General features: G+C 34.8%; 1 protein-coding gene across 12 annotated transcripts in view; it reads right to left on the bottom strand.

Moving 5' to 3' along the window:
* Positions 1-9,836: 9,836 nt before the first annotated feature.
* grik2 (glutamate receptor, ionotropic, kainate 2) overlaps positions 9,837-27,292 on the bottom strand; it is a 330,719-nt gene continuing 313,263 nt past the window's right edge. For 6 of the 12 annotated variants that reach the window (XM_087285783.1, XM_087285789.1, XM_087285781.1 and 3 more), the window contains 2 exons: positions 24,328-24,578; positions 10,287-11,337 (listed from right to left, as the gene is read on the bottom strand). In XM_087285783.1, coding sequence (XP_087141909.1) covers positions 11,173-11,337; positions 24,328-24,578 — 416 coding nt within the window. In that variant the 3' untranslated portion in view covers positions 10,287-11,172. 12 annotated transcript variants of the gene reach the window in all.

Here is a 27,292-nt window from a genome sequence, read left to right as displayed (position 1 = left end):
ATGCCCTTCCAACTGCAACCCAGTACTGGGAAACACCCATACACTCTTGCATTCATACCCAATTCACCTATAGCGCATATGTTTGCACTGTGGGGGAAACACCAGGAGAACATGGAAATTCCACACAGAAATGCCAACTGGCCCAGCCGGGACTCGAACCTTGCTTGCTTGCCAACACACGAATAGGCGCAAGGTAAGTGCCGTTGGTCACTGTGATCACTCGACAGAAGTATAAACCAGCCTTTAAAACAGTAAAGCAAATCAGTAATTATTGTTGAACAGCATCACAAAAAAAATCACACTGTATTGAAGTTAGCATGACTAGTATCCCATATAGCCTTACACCAGCTTACTCTTGACGGATGTCTCTCCCATTTGGATGTCTACAGGCTGAAGGAATACATCAAATATCAAGCTTTTGCACAGCAGATGAAAGGGCACTGTGCATTATGTCTTACTCCCTGTACTGGCACAATTGTAGGAAACGGGACAAATGTAGAAGTGACAATGTGTAGCCACATGCATTCAGACGGGCATAAAAGACCACCTACTGTCTGCCTACTTACCGAACATGTGTTGGATTTAAGAGGTGTTGCGAGAGAGTGCTTTTGCAGATTGTGATCAAAGCCATAGCTGCCATCCAGATCCTTTTCATTCTCCAACATAAGTGTTCACTTTAAGGGTAGAATGGGTTTGTTAATTCAGTGCATAGCTCTGTACAATAGAGTAGGGTGAAATAAGAGGAATGGGTTTTAAAAAATACGAATACAAGTTGTCAGAAGACTAGTGGAATACTAGGTGGAAACGGTTATGTATCTTAGTTTATCAGTTTTGACTGGGTCAATTAAGGTGGATGTTATAGCTGTGTGTAAACAGGGCAGGTCAATAAGTTTGGGGTAAAATGTGGTTTGATTGAAACAGCACAACAGATGGTCTTCTGTTTATCCAGTTAGATTGGATCTTAACTCAAGCAGTACCAGGAGGCTTTCATTTTGGCTTCCAGAAACAGTCAGCAGACTGTCTGCAACTAAAAACCCACATTGTAAATAATGCTCGGTTCCACACAATGCATCCCTCCTTCAAAAATCTCTGACTTGTAATTTGTAAGCATTTGTAAAACTTGTCAGGTAACTGTGAGGGCAAAAAAATAAAATAAATTAAATAATCGTTCATTAATCGGAATCAAGTTGAAATGTTCAATTGATCGAGATTTAGATTTTAGGCCAAATCCTAGCGAGAAACAAACCTCACCGATTGACGAAAGTGAAGGGAAAACACTCATGTTTATGTATGTTTATGTTTGCACCATTTACTCTCAGGACATTCTACCAGAAACATACATTACCTATTCCTAAAATAAAACAAATTCAGTGAATAAAAAGAATAGACTTCAAAAATAGCCTGATGGTTGATTTCTGTGAGTTGTTCTGTAATGGAGAATGTCATTCATTTGGTTCTCAGATTGTTTTTCTTTATTAAAAACACATTACACTGTACAAACCCTGTCATTGTCCTTGTCCTCGAGGCAATTAAACCTGCAACTTTAATACTTCTGTCATGCTAAAACCTTGGAATAAAAACACTTCAGAGATAGCAAGTTTAAGCTGTTATCATTCACATCAGTTGATTATAAACATGAAATTATAAATACATTCTACAAATAAATACTACAAACATATAATACAAACAATTGTCCCAGTGTTTCTGTCAGTTCTGAAGGCACTAAGGGTGCTTTCACACCTGTGAATTGATTCAGTTGTTGCGAAACAGAGATTATAAATGTTACATTGTTGCTCTTTGTTCTTGGTGCGGTTCGCTTTCACACTGCAAAGTTTCTAATCGGACCAAAAGAGCTAAAACAAGTCACGTGTGAGTAAACTCTCCTCACATTGGTCAGAGTGTCAGGGTTTATTTTGCAGACTCCTGCTCAGCTGTCATGAGAGGTGGTGGTTTGGTGGTGTTTGACAAGGTGCACTCGACGTGTCTGAAGAGTGAGGAGAGATGAGGTGGGGAGGGGTGAGAAGGGTGCGCGACGTAGCCTATTTGAGGACCGGGAGGGAGACGCGAGATTACCGGGAGATCATCACTAGTTTGCAGGCATCTGGAGACTCGCGAAACTTCCCGGACTACTTATAACTCTCTCTTCATATAGCCGTATGCCTATTACATATCCATAAAACACAGTGATATAACAGCGCTCAGATCGTATCACTTTCTCACTGCAATCGATCCAGAGTTCGTTTCAATCGAGCCGAGACCACCTCATTCAAGCAATCTCGGAGCGATTGATTTGGCGCGGATCCGAGAGCGATTGGTGGTTTCACATATGCCAAACGAACCACGCTAACTGGGCAAACGAGACAGGTTCCCAAACAAAAGTGTATGTGTGAAAGCACCCTAAGACTCAGAAGAAGCTGACAGTGATCAAGGATGCGTTCTATCATTGAATTGTATGATTTCTTTGAGGATGACAAGCTTAAGTCAAGCCTTAAAAGTCTTAAGTCTTAAGTCTTAAAAATGTACGTTTCTGGTAGAATATCCCTACACTGAACAATAGCTTCATTGGGTCAATTAAAATAATTGATTTCAACGTCTTATGCTGTTCACACAGCACACCAGCTGGTCATCTTCCAGCCTGGAAATTAGCCTGGAAGTGGCCAAAACCCCTCTAAAACCAGCCTGGTTGACCAGATAAAACCAGCCAACCAGCCTAGGCTGGTTTAAGCTGTTTTTTTTTTCAGTAGGGAAATTGCTTTTAATTGTTTAAATTAAACTTACTGAATGATATTAAAGTGATGTTTACACCATTTCTGCATTTTGAAATCTCGGCAACAGCTGGAGGTTTGCAGTCCACAGCATGTTACAGCATTGTTTACAGTACTGGTCCTATACGTCCGGGTTTCTTCCAACCGCAGCCTCGCTTTAGTTCTTTAAAATGGCAGCCGCATGAAATAAGCGTATTGCCATTTCTGTGTGGTTTGCATGTTCTCCCCATCTTGGTGTGGGTTTCCTCTGGGTGCTCTGGTTTTCCCCACAGTCCAAACACATGCACTGTAGGGGTATTTAAAAAAACTAAATTGTCCGTAGTGTATGAGTGTGTGAATGGTATGGGTGTATGGGTGTTTCCTAGTACTGGGTTGCAGCTGGAAGGGCATCCAACATGTGCTGGAATAGTTGAAGTCCCAAAAAATGCTTTACGTATCATTAACTTACAAAACACCTGAAACTTAAGCCCCGTTTACACTGGTGCATTTTAGTTTGAAAACGCATACGTTTTGCTACGGTTATGCTATCTGTCCACACTACGCCAGAGTCTTCGAGCGCCCAAAACGGAGCGTTTTGGAAACGCTGGAGTGGACGTTTTCATTCTGAAACGCTGCTGCTGCGTCTCAGTGTGGATGAGGGAAAACGGAGACATCTGAAAACGGAGGCGGGGCTGCTGAGATTCGCTACCTGATTGGGGCTTTTGTGTCATTGCGTATCCTTCCCTTATTCGTCAAGCCCCTATCACATGACTATAACACATGGCTTTAACTCTACCGGAAGACAGCAGACCAGCCTTCACTGTAAACAACAACATGGACACAGAAATGGGAGCGTTGTTTGCACTATTGTCTGTTTTAGGCGCCATTGTGCAGTTATTCATTTGTTACGTTTAGTAACAACTCGACCTCGTCGTCTGTCCACAAAATGCCTCTCTTGCTTTATTTGCCATCGCGTTCATTGTTCAACCGGCGTTTGTTAACTAACAATAACCAAATGCCGAGCAAGACGCATGCTTTCTGCTTATACTAGAACTCGCACGCCTAGAGTGCACGAACAGTCACGTGATATACGTTTTTGGTGGCGTAGTGTGGACGGAGATATGTTCAGAAACGCTTGGTGAAACGCTGGTGTGGATATGGATCGTTTTTGATCCAAAACGCTGTTTTAAAACTAAAACGCACCAGTGTAAACGGGGCCTTACAGTTAAATAACATGGAAAGATAATCACCAGTACACATGATGCAAACAATAGCAAACGTCTTGCAGTTTCTATTTGCACTGGCTTATAACAGGCTTTTTTCCCACTAAAAAATAACTCATTAAAGCCCTTTCAATTTCTCAGTGTCAGAAATATATGTGTGTGTGCAGAATAAAAAAAAATGATGTGTTAGCTTTCAGCAGACCATCACTTCATCATTTTCACTTTCTGTCATTCTGTTTCCTCTGTTTTTGTGTATGCATGTTCATTTATGTGTGTGTGTGTGTGTGTGTGTGTGTGTGTGTGTGTGGCCCTGTTGGCCATTCTCAGCAATTCCATTATCAGATTGATGTTTTCACACAAGGTGGGCTCCGCTGGCCGCTAATCTTCACACTTGCGGCAGGGCGACTGGAAGCTCAGCTGCTGATAACAAACCTACATGCCACATAGAATTAATTGGCTAATTATCATAGTGGATGCGAGAGCAGAAAAAAAATCTAGACATCACAAGTACGCTTTGTCCCTTGGCATTCTTCTCATCATCAAGTCAAATCCCATTTATCAATTAGCAGTTTTAATGAGCATGCAAATGGACATCGCTGTGTCATGTTTCCAAAACAGTGTTGGAAACGGTGGCAGAGTCTGGATGTTTTCATACAGAAATCTCCCTTTTTTTTTTGTTTGCGACATTGGAACAATGAGTTTGGCTTTAAAGTGATGCACTGTTAGTGCCTAGAAGACAAGTGAATACAAGTAATTAGTACAGTAATTGTCTGCAACTGAGATGCTGGTGAATCATCATCAGTACTGACTGAATTGACAAGTTTTAATTACTATTAATTATTCAGCTCTATACATAAAAAAAAGGTCACTTTATATTAAGTGGCCTTAACTAATATGTACTTACATAGTAATTAATAGTTTGTTATAATGTACTTATTGTGTAAATACATGTATTTATTGTGTACTTATGCTTGATTAAATACCTGTATGTAAATACATCTGTAATTAACTTTTGTAATTACATTTGTAAATACACTGCTGATCATCCCTTACACCTTAACCCACCCTTAAACCTAAATATACCACCAAACCTGTCCATAACCCAACCCCTATCCCAACTCAAGAGCACCACAAGTGTTCTCAAATACATTATAAACACAGTAAGTACATTGTATTTATTTTTTGATGTAAGAACATAGTAGTTAAGGACACTTAATATAAAGTGGGACCAAAAAATTAGTTCATTTTACTTATTTTTCAAGGGGTTGCCACAGCGGAATGAACCACCAATTATTCTGGCATATGTTTTACGCAGTGGATGCCCTTCCAGTACTGGAGAACACTCATACACACTCACATTTACACAGACACTACGACCAATTCAGTTTATTAATTTACCTATAGCGCTTGTGTTTGGACTGTGGCTGCACAATAAATTTGGTTAGGCATCGATATCGCAATGTGATCATTCGCAATAGTCACATCAGGAGTATGAGCAGTGTTGAGTCTGGATTATAATTTACCATTTTGCAATTGTTTTCTGTTTGTGAGGTCTTTAAATACATTAAGGCATAAGACTTTAATAGTTATTCATTTGTCGAAGTTACAAACGGTATACTTTTATCGAGTTGTTTATCACACAAAGACTATTGTTTTGAATTTGATTATTCAGTTACTATACCTGAATACGGATCATCTCCTCTGAAAACAAGAAAACACTATTTATTGTGAGTGCTACGGTACGGTTCGGTACGCTTTTATGGCCATTTTCACTGTCAAAAGGTACCAAAAAGCAAACAACTTGTTGGGTATCCCTTGCAAAGGGTACCTAGCACGACAAAAGGTACCAAAAGTTGCGGCTAGACGCGCACCTGAACGCCATTGGTTTACAGAGAAATGTCACCAGCGCATATACAAGCAGGAGAATGAAAACAAAGAAACCGCCATTTTTAAAAACACAGCCAAGACATTACATCATAATGCTATACTATACTATACTATACTATACTCATAACAATAAGCCATCTTTGACCCGAGCTTAAACAAACCTTCTCGTTGTCTTGATGAACAGCCACAAAGTCAAGAAGAACAAAAACCGTCCGTGTCCTGGTTTTGTTTTACGAGGCCGTCTAAAAGCGCGAGCGGTTTCATTTTATCCAGAGAGCTCCCGATCGCTCGGCGTGTGCGTCTATATTTGAAATAACTTCTGATGACAATATTGTGCATGTGATTTATTGAAGTGCTTCTGATTTAGTTTATTATAGTTTTTAAAACATTTGTTAACTTTTTTATTTTTAAGAAAGTTATGTTGAAAAAAAAGTGTATGGATACAAGCAGAGCTTGCTTGTTTTTACACAATATTTAAAGATTAATCTATTATTGTATTATTAAATGTATTTAATTATATATGTTTCATAGGGAAGTCAAAAATGTCATTCATAATGGTCTTAAAAAGTCCTAAATTTAACTTTGTAAAACCTGCAGAAAACCTGGGGTCATGTTGAAATCTATCCAAGGATCCAAACTTAAATGTGTACAGAAATTACGTTAAGTGTTGTAGAAGTAAATAACATTTTAGCATTTGGCCTATGTGAGCTATAAAATGCCCTGTATACAGTATACACTTACCAGCCACTTTATTAGGCACACCTTACTAGTACCGCGTTGGACCACCTTTTGCCTTCAGAACTGCTTTAATCCTTCCTGGCATAGATTCAACAAGCTACTGGAAATATTCCTCAGAGATTTTGCTCCATGTTGACATGATAGCATCACACAGTTGCTGCAGATTTGTCGGCTGCACATCCATGATGCCAATCTCCCAGTCCACCACATCCCAAAGGTGCTCTATTGGATTGAGATCTGCTGACTGTGGAGGCCATTTGAGTACAGTGAACTCATTGTCATGTTCAAGAAACCAGTCTGAGATGTCATACAGCGTGAATTATGGAGCAATATCCTGCTTGAAGTGGCCATCAGAAGATGGAGACTCTGTGCTCATAAAGAGATGGACATGGTCAGCAGCAATACTCAGGTAGGCTGTGGCGTTGATGCTCAATTAATACTAATGGGCCAAAAGTGTGCCAAGAAAATCTCCCCCACACCATTACACCACCACCACCAGCCTGAACTGCTGATTCAAGGCAGGATGGATCCATGCTTTCATGGTGTTGAGGCCAAATTCTGACCCGAGCATCTGAATGTGTCAGCAGAAATGGAGACTCATCAGAGCAGGCAACGTTTCTCCAATCTTCTATTGTCCAGTTTTGGTGAGTCTGTGTGAATTGTAGCCTCAGTTTCCTGTTCTTAGCTGACAGGAGCGGCACCCGGTGTGCTCTTCTGCTGCTGTAGCCCATCCGCCTCAAGGTTGGACGTGTTGTGAGTTCAGAGATGCTCTTCTGCAGACCTCGGCTGTAACGAGTGCTTATTTGAGTTACTGTTGCCTTTCTATCAGCTGGAACCAGTCTGGCCATTCTCCTCTGACCTCTGGCATCAACAAGGCATTTGCGCCCACAGAAACATTCAGAAATGCAGAAAACAAATACAAATAAACAGGAGACCACAACCCAAGTGTGCTGATTTTTTTTAATTACTTCCTTTAAACTTGTGCATCAACTTCAGACAGGAAACTGTGTGCACTTCGTTTTGTTTTCACAATATGGTCAAAATTAGTTTGTATCTGAAAACCAAAAAATCTTTAAATACATCTTATCCATTTTGAAACCATTTACACACGACGTCTGGGCACTGAGAGCACTAGCAGTCTATTAGAAACCGGGGGCATTGAGTATGAAGTATATTAGCAGTCCGCTTCACTTTGTAGATCTATGTATACATATCACACGTCTCAATCGGTTCTGTCGCTTCTATTTATCACAAGTAAAAATATCTTTCTTTAAATATGATTCCTTTACATGATAAAAATAGGATCTGTCCAAAATGTGTGTGTTTGTGTCACGTCGGCACTACCAGGCATGCTCAGCTCTTCCCCTTTGCTGTTTGTGAAGCCTGGCAGAAAAAACGGAAATCCCATCATGAGATTCAATTTGGGAGCAGGACTTCCACTGGCTGCCAGCCCGTATCGAGACAGAGATATGCCAATGATTGATTTGTGTCGATAAAAATTATTACAAAATGTCCATATTCTTTAATTGTACAAAACACCTTAATATTTTCTGTTTTTATATATATATAAATCTTACATTTGCACAAGTTTACATGAGGATTCTGTATTCGGAAATCAAATCCACAAAGTACAAACATGACGCTGAACTGAAACGCAGTTATTGAAAATAAAATACAGACAAAGTGTTAATATCAGCTCTACGTGTTCATCGTTTATGTGATCATCATGGAGAGACTCAAAAATAAACCGAATTATAAATGGATACACCGCAAATTAAGCTTCTTTATTAAACACTTTAAGACTTTATCTGATGAATCTGCACTAAAAAATAATGTCTGCAAAACAATTTATTTGAGTTGAATTTAAACAAATTAAATTAATTATGTTTGTTTAAATTCAGCCCAAATAAATAGTTTAAAGCCACTTAATGTAAAAAAATTTAGTAAATCCAAGGAATCATCTCTAAATAATTATTTTGTTTTCAGTGTGGTGGAATGTGTTGGTATTTTATCCAGAAATAAAATAATCATTACCAATATATACTGTATTATAGCATAAGTAAAACAAAAATTAGGCCCATTAGTTGTTTATTCAATTGATATAACTGTCATGGCATATAAAAACACATTTACTGTCAGTACTATAATGAAAAACTGTAATAAATAAAATATGTGTATTTGTTGTACTGAATTTAATGCTGACTGGATTTTAATATTTATTATAATCTGTGAAACATAATATATGCTGTAGGAGTGATGACAATCACTCGGGAAAAATGTAATTAATATTTAATAGATAATAACTATAATAATAAAAAAATTTAATCTTATGCAGTTCTGCTTCTCCAAAAAAAAGCATCTTTTAAAATGTGTTTAGATATTTTTTAGCATAAATTAAATAAAAAGAGCACATTTATTTATTGATTTGCTAGCTTGAGTTTGGTTTACATTAATTTTACAATAAGTTTAAAAATAAAAAAGATGCACCAGTCCTGAAGAGAAAAATTAAATAAAAAAACAATCAGATTAATTGAATAAATTTTTAAAAAGCCTTTAAAAGAAGATTATTGGTATGTTTTTATTTTTTACTCAGTGATTTTGCTTTACACATGATGTTCATCAGGGCCCTGAAAATGCAAACAAATGAAAGTGGTGTATTGCCTGTTGCTCTGTCCTGCATTCATTGCTGTAGGAGGGATGAAGATCACTAAGAAAAAAAAAAAGTAATTTATTTGGAATTAAATTAATATTAAATAGGTAATAACTATAGAAGATGTAAAACATAAGATTTAATCTTATGCAGTTCTGCTTCACCAAGAGCTTCCGAGAATCCAAAAAAGGTCCACATATTGATAAATAGTGTTATGATAGCTGCTTTAACATGAAGTTATGATTGAATTGCCTCTTGTTATAGTTATGAAATAGTTTGATAACAAGCCGGAAAATGGTCATGGGCCAATGATATGACCACATTGAAATGGTCTATAATATATATTACATTCCATGAAACATAATATATACTGTAGGAGGGATGACGATCATTCAGAAAAAAAACAAAGTCATTTAATTGGAATTAGATTCATTTTTAATTGATAATAATTATAAAAAAAGAGGTAAAATATAAGATTTAATCTTATGCAATTCTGCCCCCCCCCTACAAAAAAAAGCTTTTTTAAAAGTGTTTAGATATTTTTAGCATAAATAAAATAATAAAATGAGTGCATTTATTTATTGATTTGCTAGCTTGAGTTTGATTTACATTCATTTTACAATAAGTAAAATTTAAAAAAAAGATGCATAAGTCCTGGAGAGAGAAAAAAACAATCAAAATAATTAAATAAAAGAAAAAAACCTTCAAAAACAGATTCTTGGTGGGTTATTTAAATTTTTTTCAATGTTTTTTTTTAGACGTGATGTTCAGCAGGGCCTGAAAATGCATATAAGATTTAATCTTATGCAATTCTGCTTCTCCAAAAAAAAAAAAAAATTATAAAAAGAATAATAATAATAATAAAATATATATTGATTTGTGAGCTTGAGTTTGATTTACATTAATTTACAATAAGTTAAAATAAAAAAAAAGATGCATCAGTCCTGGAGAGAAAAAAAAAAACATCAAAATAAATGTGAAAAAAAAAGCCTTTAAAATTAGATTCTTGGTGGGTTATATTGGGAGGGATGACGATGACTCAGAAAAAAAAGAAAATAATTTAATTGGAATTTAATGATATTTAATAGATAATAACTATAATAAAACAGGTAAAATATAAGATTCTGCTTTTCCAAAAGAAGTACCTTTTTAAAAATGTCTTTAGATAATTTTTGCATAAATAAAATAAAAAAAGAGTACATTTATTGATTGATTTGCTAGCTTGAGTTTGGATTAAATTAATTTTACACGTTTCAAAATAATAATCAAAACTATCAAATTAACTGAGTAAATGAAAAAGCCTTTTCGTGATTGGTGGTGAGTTATTTTTCTTTTCTCAGTGATTTTTCTTTACACGTGACGTTCAGCGGGGGCCTGAAAATGCGAGGAAATGAAAGTGGTGTATTGCCTGTTGCTGTCCTGCATCCATTGCTTGTTAGTGTGGGTGCGAACATAAAATCATATCGCGTGACTTCAGTGATATTGCTGTGGCGCTCAGCAAATGATTGTTTCTGAGCACTTTTCGAAACGTTGCTCCGGTGTACAGTGTGTGTTAAAAACCTGTCCTTCTTTAGCTTGTCAGGACACGACTCCTCGTTCCCTCTATGGACAGCCAAGTGTGTCATCAAACCCCAAAAATAATACACAATAAGCAGACAAACCTCAGTGTACTGCATTTCCTGCTAAAAGTACGCTGGCAATGCTCAGTCTTTTGCTCTGGTGGTGATCTGTAGCAAAGAGGTAACTAACATTCTCTTTTGCCCAGATTCAAGTTATTTCCACAGGAAATATGTTTCCGTTTCTGCTGTTGTTGTTTGTTTTTTATTATTCCCAATTGTTTGAAATGACATTTAAGACCCCCCCGTATAGAAAACCGACCCAAATTCCCAAACTCTCCGAGCTCAAGAAAGAGCGAGCTGGTGTCTGTTTTTTAAGCCATGGTTTCTTTGCCCGGCAGTCTTCGGTCATTGAAAGTGTGCATGTTGATAACTTCGTCTGTTTTGACCATGACGGGTGGTTGAGGCTTGTGTTTGAGCCTCCGTTGGCATTTTAGGGAGACCCGGAGCTCGTCTACCATGGCGCTGCAGAAGGATCTCTGTGTGGACAGAGAAATGCATGTTAAATGATGACCGTTCACGACACACACACTGAAAAAATGCATTGGATTATATTGTGCTGAATTTAAACAAATTCTACTGACGAATGTTCCACTTAATTTGTTTGTTTAAACTCGGCCAATATGAATTGTTTGCAACCACGCACCTTACAATACATTGAGTAAATCCAATGCATCTTTTTTATTCAGTGCGTACACAACAACAACAAGTGCACCCTAGGCTCATTCTCAATATGCCATCCGCGCTATGATTCTGCAAAACCCCAACATATTCAGTGCTGTTTCAGGATGAAATGAACAGTAGGAAGCAGTCCTAGTTTTCCTTAACTGGACTGATATATAACACAAGTATAATCAGGTGGCACGGTGCCTCAGTGGTCAGCATTGTCACTTCACAGCAAGATGGTTGCTGGTTTGAGTTTCGGTTGAGTTTGAGGCCATTTGGCATTTCTGTGAGGAGTTTGCATGTTCTCATTGTGTCGGTTTCCTCCGGGTGCTCTGGTTTCCCCCACAGTCCAAACACTATAGGGGAATTGATGAACTAATTTGGCCGTAGTGTATGAGTGTGTGAATTTAAGAGTGTATGGGTGTTTCCCAGTTCTGGGTTGCGGCTGGAAGGGCATCCGCTGCGTAAAACATACGTTGGATAAGGTGGCGGTTCATTCTGCTGTGGGGGGGTCGCGAGAAGTGAAATGAGGGAGTGGGGGGGTGGATAAGCCAAGTGCGCAAACTATAGAGTGTGTGGTGGGGGGTGGGATTTCCAGGAGTTTACCGGGAGACAGACTAATACTGTAAATGGGTCTGAAATACCGGAGACTCCCGGAAAAAACGGGAGTGCTAGCAGGTATGATCAGCTGTGACTTATTCACAATCCACCACAGTCTCCAGTTGCTTTTAATGATGTTTTTTAACAGTCACCACATGAATGAATGACACGTATAAAAAACAATGCGCTCTTGTAAACATTTAAAGGTCCCCTGAAGTGCTTTGAAATGCACATTTTTTATTCAATCTCTACTGAAACATGAAGAGGGCGGGACATAGAGTAGCTCCTCCCCTTAAAAAAAACAGCCAATAGCATTTTGTTTTTATAACAGCTCTGTAGTGTTGGGCTTTAGCGTTGCTACAAGTGCTTGATGGAAAGTGGGTGGGGCTTATCAGACACTAGAGAGAATTTATTGGTCAGAAGATTTGATGAGAAACTGAAGTATGAGGTGACATGAAAAAAAAAAAACGTTGATCCGTTTAGGCGGAAGAGACAAAATGCAAGCTTTACATGTACAGTTGAAGTCAGAATTATTAGCCCCACCTGAATTGTTAGCCCCCTTGCTAATTTTTTTCCCCAATTTCTTTTTAACGGAGAGATTTCTTCAGCACATTTCTGCACATAATAGTTTTAATAGGATGAAGACAGTAAATAATATTAGACTAGATATTCTTCAAGACACTTCTAAACAGCTTAAAGAGGCATTTAAAGGCTTAACTAGGGTAATTACGGTAACTAGGCAGGTTAGGGTAATTAGACAAGTTATTGTATAACGATGGTCTGTTCTGGAGACTATCGAAAGAAGAAATAGCTTAAAGGGGCTAATAATTTTGACCTTTAAATGTTGTTTAAAAAAAGTTTTTATTCTAGCCGAAATAAAACAAATAAGACTTTCTCCAGAAGAAAAAATATTACCAGACATACTGTGAAAATTTCTTTGCTCTGTTAAACATCTTTTGGGAAATATAAAAAAAAAAATTCAAAGGGAGCGAATAATTCTGACTATATGTTCTAATTGTGAATTGTGTCACTGGTATGGAGCACACTAGCTAATAGCCGTCTTTAAAATTAACAGACTGAAAAAAAAAAAAAAAAAAAAAAAAAAAAACATTTTTAGAACCTTTAATAAGAAAATATCAAACCTCTGTTAAATATATCAAGCGCAACATTTCAGATTTTGCAGAATTGTAGCCTGAATCCCGTATGAAGAATGAGCCTAAGATGCACAGGCGCTTGGGGCTCCCACAAAGGTGGAGGTGAGTGTGGGTCTGTGATGGACAGCGGAAGGGTGAAAGGTGGAAATGGAGACGGGATGCAATGATTATGCTTGTGTTCGTGTGGATGCATCATAACCGAAGCCATTTCTCCATGGCAGATTTCACCTTGCTTCCTCCTGCCAGGATGCTGCATGATTTATTGATGCGTATTATTATTTTTCCTTCAGATTCAAATCCTGTACAGCCGCACGGCCAATTAAACACCCAACCCCCCCCTCCCTATGCTCTACGCATGAGAAACAAATGGTGATATTTTCAGCCACATCACGGAGAAACAAGCAAACGTGATTTTCATTCATTCCCCATTTCCTAAATCCGTCGCTCCAACAAACATTTGCAAACTGCATCGCAAACTTGTTCGCTTGCAGCTACACCTCTAGAGCTGTAGTTTGAAACAGTTCCTGGCTGTGTTCTATTCCCACTTATCCCCCCTATGCCCTACTGCCTTAGAACATTCTAACATTTAAACTTGGAATGATTTAAAAAAGCATTGAAGTCATCTCTCTGTGGTGTCATTTGCTTTCAAACTATTTTTACAGTTCAGTTTTAGCGATCTTCATGTTGAAAAGTGTGCTCCCTTAATTAGTTATGCACCCTTTACATGACATTATATCACCTCACATGCCAAGGAGCAAAACAGAAACATATATTTTAACAGATTCACAGTTTATAATTTTAATATTTTATAAAATTATTAATATTCTTATTATTATTCATATTCTTATTCTTATTATGATTGTATTATATTATTATTATTATTATTATCATTTTAATATTTTTATTATTATTAATATCAATGTTATTATTATTATTATTACTATTGTTTATTATTATTCATTCATTCATTCATTTTCTTTTCGGCTTAGTCCCTTTATTAATCCGGGGTCGCCACAGCAGAATAAACCGCCAACTGCCCTTCCAGCAGCAACCCATCTCTGGGAAACATCCACACACACATACACTACAGACAATTTAGCCTACCCAATTCTGTACCACATGTCTTTGGACTGTGGGGGAAACCGGAGCACCCGGAGGAAACCCACGCGAATGCTGGGAGAACATGCAAACTCCACACAGAAACGCCAATTGAGCCGAGGCTCGAACCAGCGACCCAGCGACCTTCTTACTGTGAGGCGACAGCACTACCTACTGCGCCACTGCCTTGCCGCTGTTTATTATTATTATTATTATTATTATTATTATTATTATTATTATTATTATATTATTAATGTTATTATTATTAGTAGTAGTAGTTGTATTTATAATATTGTTATTTTATTATTATTATTACTATTATTGTTATTTTATTCATATTATTATTATTATTATTATTATTTTATTTATTTTTTATTATTGTATTATTGTTATGATGTGTGTGTGCGTGCGTGTGTGCGTGTGTGTGTGTAAAACAATATCATTTGCACAAAAAATATGGGGGTTTTCTCTAAAGAAGTAGTTACTCCACCCCATATATATGGACGTTTTACATAATAACTAACGTAGTTCGAACGATGGATCTGCGACAGAGAAACTACCGATTTGAGAAACACTCATCTCTTTGTTGCTTTTCTTTTCCAAACGATGCATCAAACTATGATAATTCAGCCACAAGTTACGTTGTTGTTTGGTAAACGCACCCCAGATTTGTTTGTCTGTGTTTGGAAATGAATTAAAGTACTAATACTACAACCATACCAAATCCATTTCTTCATGTTGTCCCAACACAAATCATCTAAGTTAACTTAATCATTTTTACAAATTAATTCGATTGAAGTTGTCCCCAAAAAAACGTATAATACAAATACGTACAGTAATTTGAGCAAACATTTATAATGTTTTTAGATATTTTTGTGAGAGATGTTGATTAATCATTCACTCATTTTCCTTCAGCTTAGTCTCTATTTCAGTGGTCACCACAGTGGAATGAACCGCCAACTATTACAGCATATGCTTTACGCAGTGAATGCTTTTCCAATGGCAACCCAGACCTGGGAAACACCCTCATTCACACACACTACAGCCAATTTAGTTTATAAAAGTTTTTTGTTTGGACTGTGGGGGAAACCGGGAGACACTGCTCGCTGCAGAGCCATTTGAGCAGAGCTGAGCTCCAGCGAGGGGGAGTTTGAGCTCTCGCTCCTCCTCCTGTAAGCTGTTTTAATGCGTACACCCACCCCACCCCTAACCCCAACCCCCAGTGACAACCCTCTTAGAAGAAGTGCAAGAAAGGAGAAGCAAGAGCTCAAGCTCCCCCTCGCTGGAGCTCAGCTCTGCCCAAATGGCTCTGCAGTGATGCCCACTTGGAAACCGGAGCACCCAGAAGAAACCAACACGGGGAGAACATGCAAACTCCACACAAAGACGCCAACTGAACCAGCTGGCACTCAAACCAGTGACCTTCATGCTGTGTGGTGACGGTGCTAAGAAAACTTAATTGTTTCGATAAACTGTTTTTAGAAATGTAAGTGGATCGCACATAAAACAATTAAGTTGTCCTAAAAAAACACTCAACTTAAACACGTACAGCAGTCTGAACAAGCAGCAATAGTCACTTTTTGAGCACACATTAATAGCAATTTCAGATATTTGTGAGAGATGTGAAGATATGAATTAATAAGGTGCTTATTAAGCATTCCAGTCAAGAGTTCTTACCCAATGATCTGCCTTCTTCATAGCCACATCCTCCACAATATCCAAATGAATGACACTTTGTTTCTTAGGCTAAGGAAGCAAAGCTTAAACTGTCTTTTCATTTATTTTTGGCATCCAACAACATGGCCTGACACCTTATTTCAATGGCATACTATAAAAACAGCAACGTGTGTGTGTGCCATACCTGTCAACCCTCCCGTTTTTCCCGGGATTCCCCCGTAGTTTACAGTTCTATCATCCCGTTAAGGTATTTTCCTGTATTTCTCCCGTACTTTCTCTGAACAGACGAGCCTCCCTATATGCAACCAATACTGCCTAACCACCAGGGGGTCGCCCCTTGCTCTAAAACGTGAGTCTTCTGTGCTTTTGTTTTGTTTAGGAATGAAAACACTTATAAATAAATATTAAAAACGGCGCGATTCCCTTTCCTTTTGATTACAGGAGCCCTCACCCATCCTATACAATCCTCAAAACAGTCATATAGCGGTGCGTGACTGTCAGCTGACGTGCTCCATAGTGATAAACAGACGCTGTTTCCCAAAGGGATTCTGTACACGAGATTTGAAGCGGAGTGGAAGTCTGGCTTTTGGGTGCGTGTTTAAACACACTTTCACACATAATTAATAATATTAACATATAAGGATGTTGATCTTGGTGTTTTTTTTTTTGTCCCGAACACAACTAATTTAGTCTTTAATGAGCATAAAAGTTAGGAAAGCAGTCGAATGCTTTTATTACTACGTTAGATGTGTGCATTTTTAAAGTGACACCTCTTATTTAATGTAATAAAAAAAATCCAACCCAGGCTCATTCTGAAAACGTAGTCCTGCGGACGTTTCTGGAGACAGTGGAATAAGTCCCGGGAGGTACGTACGGCTGCATTTATTTTTTTCAAGCTAGCGCTATGGGGCGGTGTGACGCTGTTCCCTTTCGCGCTTGCCGGCCGGCCGCTTACCTCCGTGTGTAGGGCTTCCCCGCTGCAACCCGTTTGTCCACTCAGCTCATCGTGTACGTCGGCAGGCTTGAGATGCAGAGACGGCGATCGGTTTCGAGTCCGGGGAAGAGCGGTTCCAGAAATCAGGTAAGACAAAAACAGAATCCCAAAAATTAAGTGAACGAGTTTTGTAACAGGGTGAGAACGCGGTGAAATCCGAAAACGCGGTAGAGAAAAAAAATCAGGGCTTTTCTTGTTTTGGACGGCTTTTGTAAACTGTTGGTCGGGTTTAGGGAAGTGAGCGGGTGGGCGGGACAATCAGTAAAATTGGTTGGGTTTAGGGAAGGAGGAGGGCGGGTCAGCAGATTGGCCGGTCGCGCAATCAATCATTCGGACAGCGGCCTCTGGTGGGTTCACGCGAGAACAGCGCGCTCGCGAACCGCACTCGCGAGAGGCATTTGAGATGCGAAAAAGCGCACACAGCGGCCTCACGCGGATTTGCAAAAAAAAAAAAGCCATTTTACCCGCCGGGACGTATTCCGCTGTCTCCAGAAACGTCCGCGGGACTATGTTTTCAGAATGAGCTTGGGTTGAAAAAATCTTAATAAATAAGAGATTCATTCGCTGCTCTTTAATCAGAGTGTATGAGTTATACAGTGGAGAAACGGCTAATGAGACTGATAGCTTGAATCTATTTCATTTTAATAGCTATTAATTTTACTAAGCTGAACTGTTTGCTAATCTATTTGCGGATAATGTATATATTTATTTTTCTTTTGTTAATAATAATAATTTTAAAACGTATTACTGACTATTTAACTGTTTATTTACAATGAAACAGCTCCAAATGAACATATGTAGTTATTTGGGGATTTTTTAAGGCAGTCAAAAAGGGGGGTGGGGGGTCTTATTATGGTGGGCATATCTTTTATTTTCACATCCCAATGTTGACAGGTATGGTGTGTGTGTGTGTTCAATACTTATTTTCCTATAGAAATAATACTATAATACTTATTCAGCAGTTTAAATGTCAGTGAAGTGAAGTTCAGCAGAAGAAAGCAGAGGTGGAGGACATGGAGGAAGGATATTCATGATGTGAAATGTGCAAAATAAAGCAAACGAGAAGCAGAAACATTATTAAAATCATTTTATTTAAACAATATTTTAGATATGTGTGTGTGTGTGTGTGTGACGTGCATTTTGAGAAAACACTATGAAAATAGACATTTAACAAATAAGCATCAAGTCCATAAAGAAAACACGGGCAATCAATTTTTAACTTCTCATTCCGACATGTTAAATCTGATAACGTTGATTGAGAAATAAATGATATGAACTAGATCTCAATAAATCTGTGTCGATTGTGAAACCACGACAAATCTACACGTATAGAAGCTTTTTTCATCTGAAGCAAGACGATTGTTGATCAGACTGTTGGCTCTTTCCTAATCTAGCAAAATAGAGGCAATTATAAAATGCAAATTTCTGGGTGAATGTGCTGCTGAGGAGGAAGATGCATTTCCATATCATATCACATTCTCTCTCTCTCTCTCCTTCTCTTCTGCAGAACAGTGTAAGAAAATGAATGAAGAAATAAGAACAACAGCTTAAGTCATTTACAAAAATACTTTAGTCGCCTTTTATTTTCAGTCATGAGATGTGAGACTTGATTTAAATACTCTCAGGCCACTGAATCACAAAAAATCCCACACAGGTTCATTGTGAATGCGTACCCCCATATACATTTCTAGAGAGCGTAAATTGGCTACACTACGTCTATTAATATTTTTGATAATTAATAATAATAAAAAAATAATAATAATATTTAATAATAATATTAACATAAAAAGTAATAAATAACAATAATAATAATAACATTTAATAATAATAGTAACATAAAACAAATAAAAATAATAACATTAAATAATAACATTAACATTAAAAAATAATAATAACAATAATAACATTTAATATTAATAGTGACATAAAACATAATAATAATAATAAATATTAATAACATTTAATAATATTATAATAAATATATAATAATAATAATAATAATAATAATAACATTTAATAAAAATATTAACATAAAAGTTTTTTAATAACAATGATAACATTTAATAATAATATAAAAAATAAAATAATAATAAATAATAACAACATTTATTAATAATTAAAAAAAAAAATAATAATAATAGCATTTGATAATAATAATAATAATAATAATAATAACATAAACATAATAATAATAATAATAATAATAATAATAATAATAATAATAATAATAATAATAATTAAATAATAATATTAACATTTAAAAATAATAATATAATTTAATAATAATATTTAAACAAATAATAAAATAATAATAATAATAATAATAATAATAATAATAATAATAATAATAATAATAATAATAATAATTTTAAGCAACAACAACTATTCTCACTTTGAGCCAAACCTGGACCCCCAATACAACCAATATTTTCTAATTGATATTTTATAATAACTTTCATAACGAACATGATTTACACAACAGAACAAGCATTCAGCTTGTTTGTTTTAGTGTGAATATCGACTCTCTAAACACAGACTCGAGGCTCAGTATCACTGGAATAAAGGCTTATCGTGTCAATGGAATCATTAAACAAGGATCAGGCGGCAAAACAACGCCTTGCCAGAATATTGGTGAATGTCAATACGATGACTTACAGCAAACAAACAAAAGCACTTAGAGAGATCAATACAGTGAATCTGAGAGCAGTATTAAACACAGAGTGAGTGAACGGAGCTGTGCTTTCGGGGAAACTATCAATACTCCGGCAGCAGATTAGACATATTTACAGATTTTTGTGCTTGCAAGTTTACAAACTAATATATCAATAAAGAGCAATATAGTATACCCACAGAATGTGTTACATTTATTTTATTTTGTATTCTTTGTTCTGCTATGAAATTCAATACTAAAAAATGCTAATGATGAATATGATTATGTAATATGATTATATATATGATTATTAATGTATGTAATTAAAGACGTATATAAATGATAACTGTGATGATATTTGCAATTACAATAGTGAATTATTTCATATGAAAAACTGATTGTTTTATTTATTTTATGTAATTAGTTACTTGCTGGTGCTGAAACAAAACTTAAAAAGACAAAAAAAACTGAGATATTGTACAAAAAATATAGCAAATACAAACAAACAAACAAATAAAAATTAAATAAACAATCAAATAAATAAATAAACAAACAAATTAATTAATCAACTACAAAATTAATTAATAAACAAGTATACAAAAAAAAACAAGCAAGGATAAATAAATACATGAATGAATAAATAAACAAACAAATAAATAAAAACAAAAAATAAATAAATAAATAAAGAATCAAACAATTAAAAAATAAGTAAATTAGTAAATAAATCACTAAACAAGTACACAAACAAACAAGCAAAAATAAATAAATAAATAAATAAATAAATAAATAAATAAATAAATAATCTATAGTTGAAAAAAAGCTCCACAAACAAATACTTGTTTGATTATTTCATAATTACTACAAACAATGAGAATTATGGGATAAAAAAAAAAGTGCTTTATGATTATACATTGATTAAGTGACTGATTCATTCTTTTGCAGAAATAAAACAAAGTTAACTGTGAGATTAAAAAAAATCTTAATCTGGAGGAAAATGAACAACAAATGAACAAACCAATGAAAAAATAAAATAATAAAATTTTGTTATTAAATGTTAAAATACATTAAACATATTTTAAATAAATATTTTGTGGTGAATATTTTAATATATATGTTTATGATTAAATAAAAATAAAAAAGTAAGATTGGAAATTTCAAATAGCAATCGGTCATTTTTTGTCATTTTTAATATTTAAAAATATAAAAAAATTATATATATATATATATATATACAAAACAAAAAAAACAAATACATAAATTAATACAAATAAATAAATAATACATAAAAAAATTAAGATACATACAAATAAAATAAAAATATATTAAAAATAGAAAAATAATAAAAATTTTATATATAAATAAAAAAAATATAAAAACATACAAATAAAGTAAATAAATAAATAAATACCAACGACGATTTGAAATTTTGAATAATATTATAATCAGCCAATCAAATGAATGAAAGAACGAATGAAGGAATGAATCAATCAATTAGTCAATCAAATTTTCAATCAAGCCAAGTGAGTGAAATAGCTGTTTATAACATTTAAACATTTTAGAGTAATAATAATAATAATATTAATAATAATAATAATTTAATTCATTATTTAGTTTCATGCAAAAAAAGAAAAAAAAGAAATACGATTGTTAAATAAAAAAATAACAGTCAATTAAATGAATGAATGAACGAACGAATGAACGAACGAACGAACGAATGAACGAACTAACGAATGAATGAATGAAACAATCAATCAATCAATCAATCAATCAATCAATCAAATTTCCAATATAGTCCAGTGAATGAAATAGCAGCTCATACAATTTTCAATTGCCAACACATTTATAAGAGCCAACATTTCCTTAAAGTCATTATCTGAGAAGTGACAAAGCAAATGTGTGTGACAGAACTGGAGTTTGTTTATTTTCAAAGAGTACTTCCAAGCTATTTCGTTTTCTAACTCTGTTTTGGAGCGTTCGAACACCCGAAACATTCAGTGGTTCAGCAGATCAAGTATAGAGTGAAGTGGATACGAGAAACAACAACAACAACACATCTGCCGAGGAGAGACGACACAATGGCGGCCCTTTGAGCAAGTAAAGCCCTTCTGTCTTCAGAGACTTACATCAAGAAGGACTGTTTGTTCTCCAGACACAGGCACTGTCTGCAAAATACCACCAGTCAAATATACCTCACGCTGGGCTCGCAACAGCACAACATCAAAGCCAATCTCAGACACAATTAATACTGTTTCTATTGATTCATTCATATTCGGTGGCATCGGCTCAACTTATCTGATCATGTTAGATATTATATAGCTTTAGATTTTACATTACCCTTATATCACCCAGAATACCTCACTGATCAGACACGAATGTCCACACCGACACGGGTTTGCAATTTCACTTTTTTGTTTAAACGCAGTTTCACTGTTTGTCCACATGAAAAAACGAAGTATCGAGTGACTGAAAGCTACGGACAGGTTTTCCAGAACTCTGATCTCATGATGAAATGTAACTATTTTACGTTTTGTCAGTTTATCTGCTAATTCGTACACATTCCTACGAGTTCAGTCGTACAAAATTGTACGATTTTTAAAAGGTGTGGCACCAAACCCCGCCCCCAAACCCATCCGTCATTGGAGGATGAGCAGATCCTACTTAAATGTATGAATGAGATTGTATGAACTAATACGAATTCGCCACTTAATCGAACATTTACAAATTGGCATGAGATAGTGATGACACTACAACCAGAGTGTTCACTTCACGATGTCATTTGCGGCAAAGGTATCAAGCAACGTATTGAGTTTGCAATGACTTGTATGCAATTTACTCACAAATTGGTTCGGTGTGAATCTGGCATATACAATTTTATCGCCCCCTGTTGGTCTGGCATGGCCTTAACATGCTGGTTTCATGTCTACTGAGATTTTTAAACAAATTAAAGAGGGAAAGTTTATAAAAATACCCGTGTATGTGTGGACATGGCCTAAATTGAAACATTTTTTTTTTGAGTTTGGTTGTTGATTTTTTTTATTGCTCTAAAGACACCATAAACTTAAACCCTACTTTAACTCTATTTTAGGTCAAATATGGACAAATCCACACACACACAAATGCAGGGTTGTTTTATCCCAACTTTCAGTCAATTATGAACAAACCAAATTGTAAAAAAAAAAAAAAAAAAAAAAAAAAAAAAAATATATATATATATATATATATATATATATATATATATATTTATATATTTATATATATATATATATATATATATTTATATATTTATATATATATATATATATATATATATATATGAAATAAATATATATATATATATATATATATATATATATATATATATATATATATATATATATATATATATATATATATATATATATATGTATGATTATTTTAATAAATGTGATCAATTATGAATAAAAAAGTAATACTAATTAAATATTTATTATACTAATTAAATAATTGTTCATTTTCATGCAAAACAGCAACAAAAAATAACTAAGATTAGTCATTTTTAATACCACTTGTTGGTATTGTTTATTATTAAGGCTTAAAATATATTAAAATAAATAAAAAAAATAAATTAAAAATATATATTTTTAAAAATGTAATTATTAAATGCATTATTCAGTTTCATGCAAAAAAGAAGCAATAAAATAAATAAATAAATAATAAAAAACATATATATATATATATATATATATATATATATATATATATATATATATATATATATATATATATATATATATATATATATATATATATATATATATTAAAATATTATATATTTTTTTAAGTTTAAAAAAATTATGCTATTAATTCAATAGTTCATTTTCTTTTCAGCTTCGTCTCTTTGTTAATCAGGGGTTGCCACAGCGTAATGAACCGCAAGTGTTTTACGCAGCGGATGCCCTTCAAGCTGCAACCCATCACTGGGAAACATCCATACACACTCATTCACACACATACACTACAGCTAGTTTAATTCACCCAATACCACACGATATTGGACTTGTGGGGGAAACCGGAGCACACTGAGGAAACCCACGACAACACGGGGAGAACATGCAAACTCCACACAGAAACGCCAACTGACCAGCGACCTTCTTGCTGTGAGGTGAAAGTGCTACCCACTGTGCTAGCGTGCAGCCATTACGCTAGTTAATAAATGAATAAATAATTATTATAAATAATTTTTACGGTTTTTAGCCAAGTGCATCCATTTTCGTTTTTAGCATGAATAAAAAATACCAAAACCGATTACATATAATAATAATAATAATTTAATAGTTTATTACATCTTTATTACATCTTTTTTCCCCTATAATCTTTATTTATTTGTTTATTTTCATTTTTAAGCAATCCAGAGTGCAACTGTTGGGTAAAATCTTTCAGTATTTGTTTTTCTAACCCAACATTCGTGTCTGCCCATATTCGACCAAAACATTGGCTTAAAACAACCCAGCACTATTAGAGTGAAACTATTTGATGAAACTCTCCAACACATTCTTAACCCAACATCTGTGTCTGCCCATATTTGACCAGAATCAAAGCAACCTCACTTCTGAGAGTGCTGCAGTCCAGCAGTGTGAGAGCATTAATTTACCTTTTCCAGCTGTGCGTTTTGTTTGGACTTATAGAGAAACTCTCCGACCGCCACAAACACAGACAGGACGAGTCCGGCTGCCAGAACGATGAAAATGCCGCCGATGTTCTGGACGCCGAGAGCACTGGCCTCTTTATTCTCCTCTTCAGGACAGCCGTTTCCTCGCCACCACTTCTCCTTCATCATGTGCAGCTTCCCTTCTTCCTGGAGCTGCAGGATGGCGATGGTGATCTTATCCCGGTACGGAGAGCCTGAGGGGTCGGGAATGTAGAAACGGATTTAATGAGGATTACCAGAAAAGGTTCTGCATAGTATTTGTTTACTTCTAGTGGAATTATTATGGTTATTAACCAAAGCACAGCAAGAGGAAATGATGTTTAACGGAGCAAAGACATTTTCACAGTGTGTCTGATAATATTTTTTCTTCTGGAGAAAGTCTTTTTTTTATTTCGGCTAGAATAAAAGCAGTTTTTAATGTTTCTTAAGCCATTTCAGGGACAATATTATTACCCCCCCCCCCCTTAAGCTATATTTGTTTTTCGATTGTCTACAGAACAAACCACTAGTCAAATATTAGTTACCCTAGTTAACATAATTAAATACACTTTAAGCTGGATACTAGTATCTTGAAAAACATCTAGTATAGTTTAAATATCTTGTAAGTAACATTATGCACTGTCATTGTGGCAAAGATAAAAGAAATCAGTTATTAGAAATTAATTATTATTTATAAATGTGCTGAAGAAATCTTCTCCATTGAGGAAACAATTTAATAATTCAAATTTAACAGGAGGGTTAATAATTCTGACTTGAAATGTTAATAACTGTGCATGGTACATAATTGCTAACTTTTTAACTACACTGTTGAGGTCAATATAAATCAATATACTGTCAATAAACTGACCTTTTTTCCCTTTTAATTGTGATAGAAAGGCCCATTTTGCAAGTAAAACCTTACTATGACAGAACTGTAAAATGTAAAGGCAGATTATCAAGACAAAAAGTCTGAAGAGCAAGATGTAAGTTTGTAATTAATATTATTTTTTGTTTTGTTTTGTTTTGTTTTTTTACTTCAATTTTAATTTCACAAAACATAGTCAAAGTTACCTTTTTAATTTAATTTACATTATTTGTTGTTTTGGGGAAAAAATGTCAATGAAATATTAAATAATAAAAATAAAATAAACAGTAGTATTTGGAGAAAAAAAATAATGGTAAATTCAGCATTTAGAAGTAAAGGTTATAATATAATATAATATAATATAATATAATATAATATAATATAATATAATATAATATAATATAATATAATATAATATAGTATAATATAATATAATATAATAAATATAATATAATATAATATAATATAATAAATATAATAAATATAATATAATATAATATAATATAATATAATATAATATAATATAACATAATATAATATAATATAATATAATATAATAAATATAATAAATATAATATAATATAATATAATATAATATAATAAATATAATAAATATAATATGATATAATATAATATAATATAATATAATATAATATAATATATTGCATGTTATGTTATATTAATTTATATTATATTACATTATATTATGTTAATTATATTATATTATATTATATTATATTATATTATATTATATTATATTATATTATATTATATTATATTATATTATATTATATTATATTATACAAATGTTCTTCTTATAAGGAACAAGCTTCCATGTCCTACATCAATATGAAGAAATCTTTAGAAATACATGAAGAAATTCTGTTAAAAAATAGATCCTTTCCAAAGAATCTTGTTTCTTGTTCAGAAAAAAAAAGACTGAACAATTTGTTGAAGGAAATCACAGCCTCAATGATGCGGTAACATCACTTCTCTAGTTAACAGCCCACTGGAGAGGAAGATTGTAAGTGAATAATGAATTAAATTTCATTCTGTTGCAGAAACGCATGGCTTCAGAAGACCTTGAATATCAGAAGAGTTTACCTCACTTCTGAAGATTCAGGATACATACAAATGACGGATGTAGAAAAACCCAGAAGACACTTTAGAATATAGACAAATAACAGGATGTTTAGGAACTTTATTGTTAGTCTAAATAGAGCTTATATTCACGCAGCGGATGCCCTTCCAGCCGCAACCCATCTCTGGGAAACATACACACACACTCATACACTACGGACAATTTAGTCCACCCAATTCACCTGTACAGCATATCTTTGGACTGTGGGGGAAACTGGAGCACCCGGAGGAAACCCATGCGAACGTAGAGAGAACATGCAAACTCCACACAGAAACGCCAACTGAGCCGAGGCTCGAACCAGCGACCTTTTTGCTGTGAGGCGACAGCACTACCTACTGCGCCACTGCTTCACCCCTATAATGCATTTCACAACCGTAAAAAAATGGAAAACACAAAAATACGGGAACTGTTCACTCTCAGATATTTTGACAGTGCACAGGATGAACACTGAGAAGGTGGAAGATAAACATTTGTTTGTCTGTAATGTGAGATTGTGATCCGTACATAGGTGTGAAACACACGCACGCAGTACGAGCCATAACAGCCTAATGCTGTTTGTGGAAGCACAGCTCCCAGGGTGCCATTGATAACACACCAATAAAACCCAATTACATACGAGGGACCGCCATTTCCCACTTTTATCTATTTATTTTCCTGTCTAATTAAAACTAGTTGCTATTCTTAATTTGAGGTAATGTTTCCTTCCGGGCCTCCTCGCGGGCTCCGATTCGCAACTCTCCCAGATTCCCATTTCACCTCGCGCACAAATGGAGGTAAACAGGTCGAGATCAAAAAGAGCTGGAGAGGTGCTTTCTCATTTGATTGGAAATATGAGGTAGAAGAGGAGCACTCAGGAGCACGCTGATCCTTTCATGTTGTAATAGTGGTTACGGCTGTAGTTAACTCTCGGTAATAAGGATTGG

This window comes from Danio rerio, chromosome 16 (assembly GCF_052040795.2).
Source record: "Danio rerio strain M-AB ecotype USA chromosome 16, GRCz13ab, whole genome shotgun sequence".
In the NCBI taxonomy this organism is placed as follows: Eukaryota; Metazoa; Chordata; class Actinopteri; order Cypriniformes; family Danionidae; genus Danio; species Danio rerio.
Note: the sequence above shows the minus strand (reverse complement) of the source record. Positions and strands in the feature narration are given on the sequence as shown.